Here is a 1,181-nt window from a genome sequence, read left to right as displayed (position 1 = left end):
ATTATTGTGCTTACAAGGTAGTAACCTAGTATGAAATGTTTAAAAAGCACCTTCAGATGTAATATGTACATGAACAGATTTGTCTCATTATTTGATAAGAAACTGGACATTTTTGTCTCTTTCTCCTCCTTAATTATTGTGTAAAACATTTATTAATGATTTATAAAGTGTTTACAGATGAATTAATAACCTATCTATAAACTCTTCGTAAGTCGACGAGTTTTTATTTAGATCATGTTTGATTTTAGGATCCTCCTGACGGCCCCATGCTCTCAGCTGCTGCCTCCTCCTCCTCCTCCTCCCCAGCAGAGGCTCCGAGCCCAGGGAGGTCTGGGGTGAGCGGGGCCCAGCGCCGGACCCTGGCCCTCAGACTGGGGGTCCTGGTGACGGAGCTGAAGAAAAGCCTGCAGAGTGAGAGCTGCTGTGAGAAGGAGCTGAAAGCTTTGGAGCATCGGACTGTTCACCTGGAGACCATCCTGAAGGTGTGTGTGTGTGTGTGTGGGGGGGGGGGGGGGTAACTCTGAGTTTCTTAATCCTGAGTTCAGAGCATGCACGACACAAAGTTCAACCGTGGAGCTCAGATCTCGATTCTTCTCATCAACTGCAGTAAAAACTTTAGCTCTGGTCTGTTTCTGAACTGAGGCGCACAATGATGATGTCACAGCTCCGCTTTTTAGTCTGTCTCCGAACTTTCTGTTCTTTTGACAAGAACTGATCTTAGATCATATCTACAGAACAGAACTCCAGTTAAAGAGTTAGAAAGCAGCTCCTCTTTTGTCAAGCTCTGAGGCAGGAGTTGAACCCAAAATGAAGGCAGGCAAGCTCAAAGGAATAAAATAAGGTTTTTATTATTTAACCAAACAAAAGGGCTGACGAGGCAGCAAAATAACAAAACCTCAAGGAACGCAGGGAGACACGAGACAGCGAGGAAACAGTGACAAGAGACCAGTATAAATACACAGAAGGAATGAGGATGATGAACTACAGCTGAGGAAGAACTGATTACAGATAATTTATTTTTTCATTTCATTAAAAAACAAACAAAACATTTCACACAACAAAACAATACAAATAAAATGAAATGAAAGGCAGCAGAAGAAAAAAATCTTATGTCTGCTCCTTTTAAAAAAATATTTCAAACAATGATAAACCAAAATATAAAACAAAACAAAAAATTCAAC

At 41.1% G+C, this 1,181-nt stretch overlaps 1 protein-coding gene across 1 annotated transcript in view; it reads left to right on the top strand.

The window, feature by feature from the left end:
• The window catches only part of ripor3 (RIPOR family member 3), a gene marked incomplete at its 5' end in the record, with an annotated part of 31,404 nt that overhangs the window by 22,940 nt on the left and 7,283 nt on the right, over positions 1-1,181 (top strand). The window contains 1 exon segment of the mRNA XM_014015342.1: positions 249-482. Coding sequence (XP_013870796.1) covers positions 249-482 — 234 coding nt within the window.

Source organism: Austrofundulus limnaeus, unplaced genomic scaffold (assembly GCF_001266775.1).
Source record: "Austrofundulus limnaeus strain Quisiro unplaced genomic scaffold, Austrofundulus_limnaeus-1.0 Scaffold127, whole genome shotgun sequence".
Classification (NCBI taxonomy): domain Eukaryota; kingdom Metazoa; phylum Chordata; class Actinopteri; order Cyprinodontiformes; family Rivulidae; genus Austrofundulus; species Austrofundulus limnaeus.
This window is presented reverse-complemented; position numbering and strand designations above follow the sequence as displayed.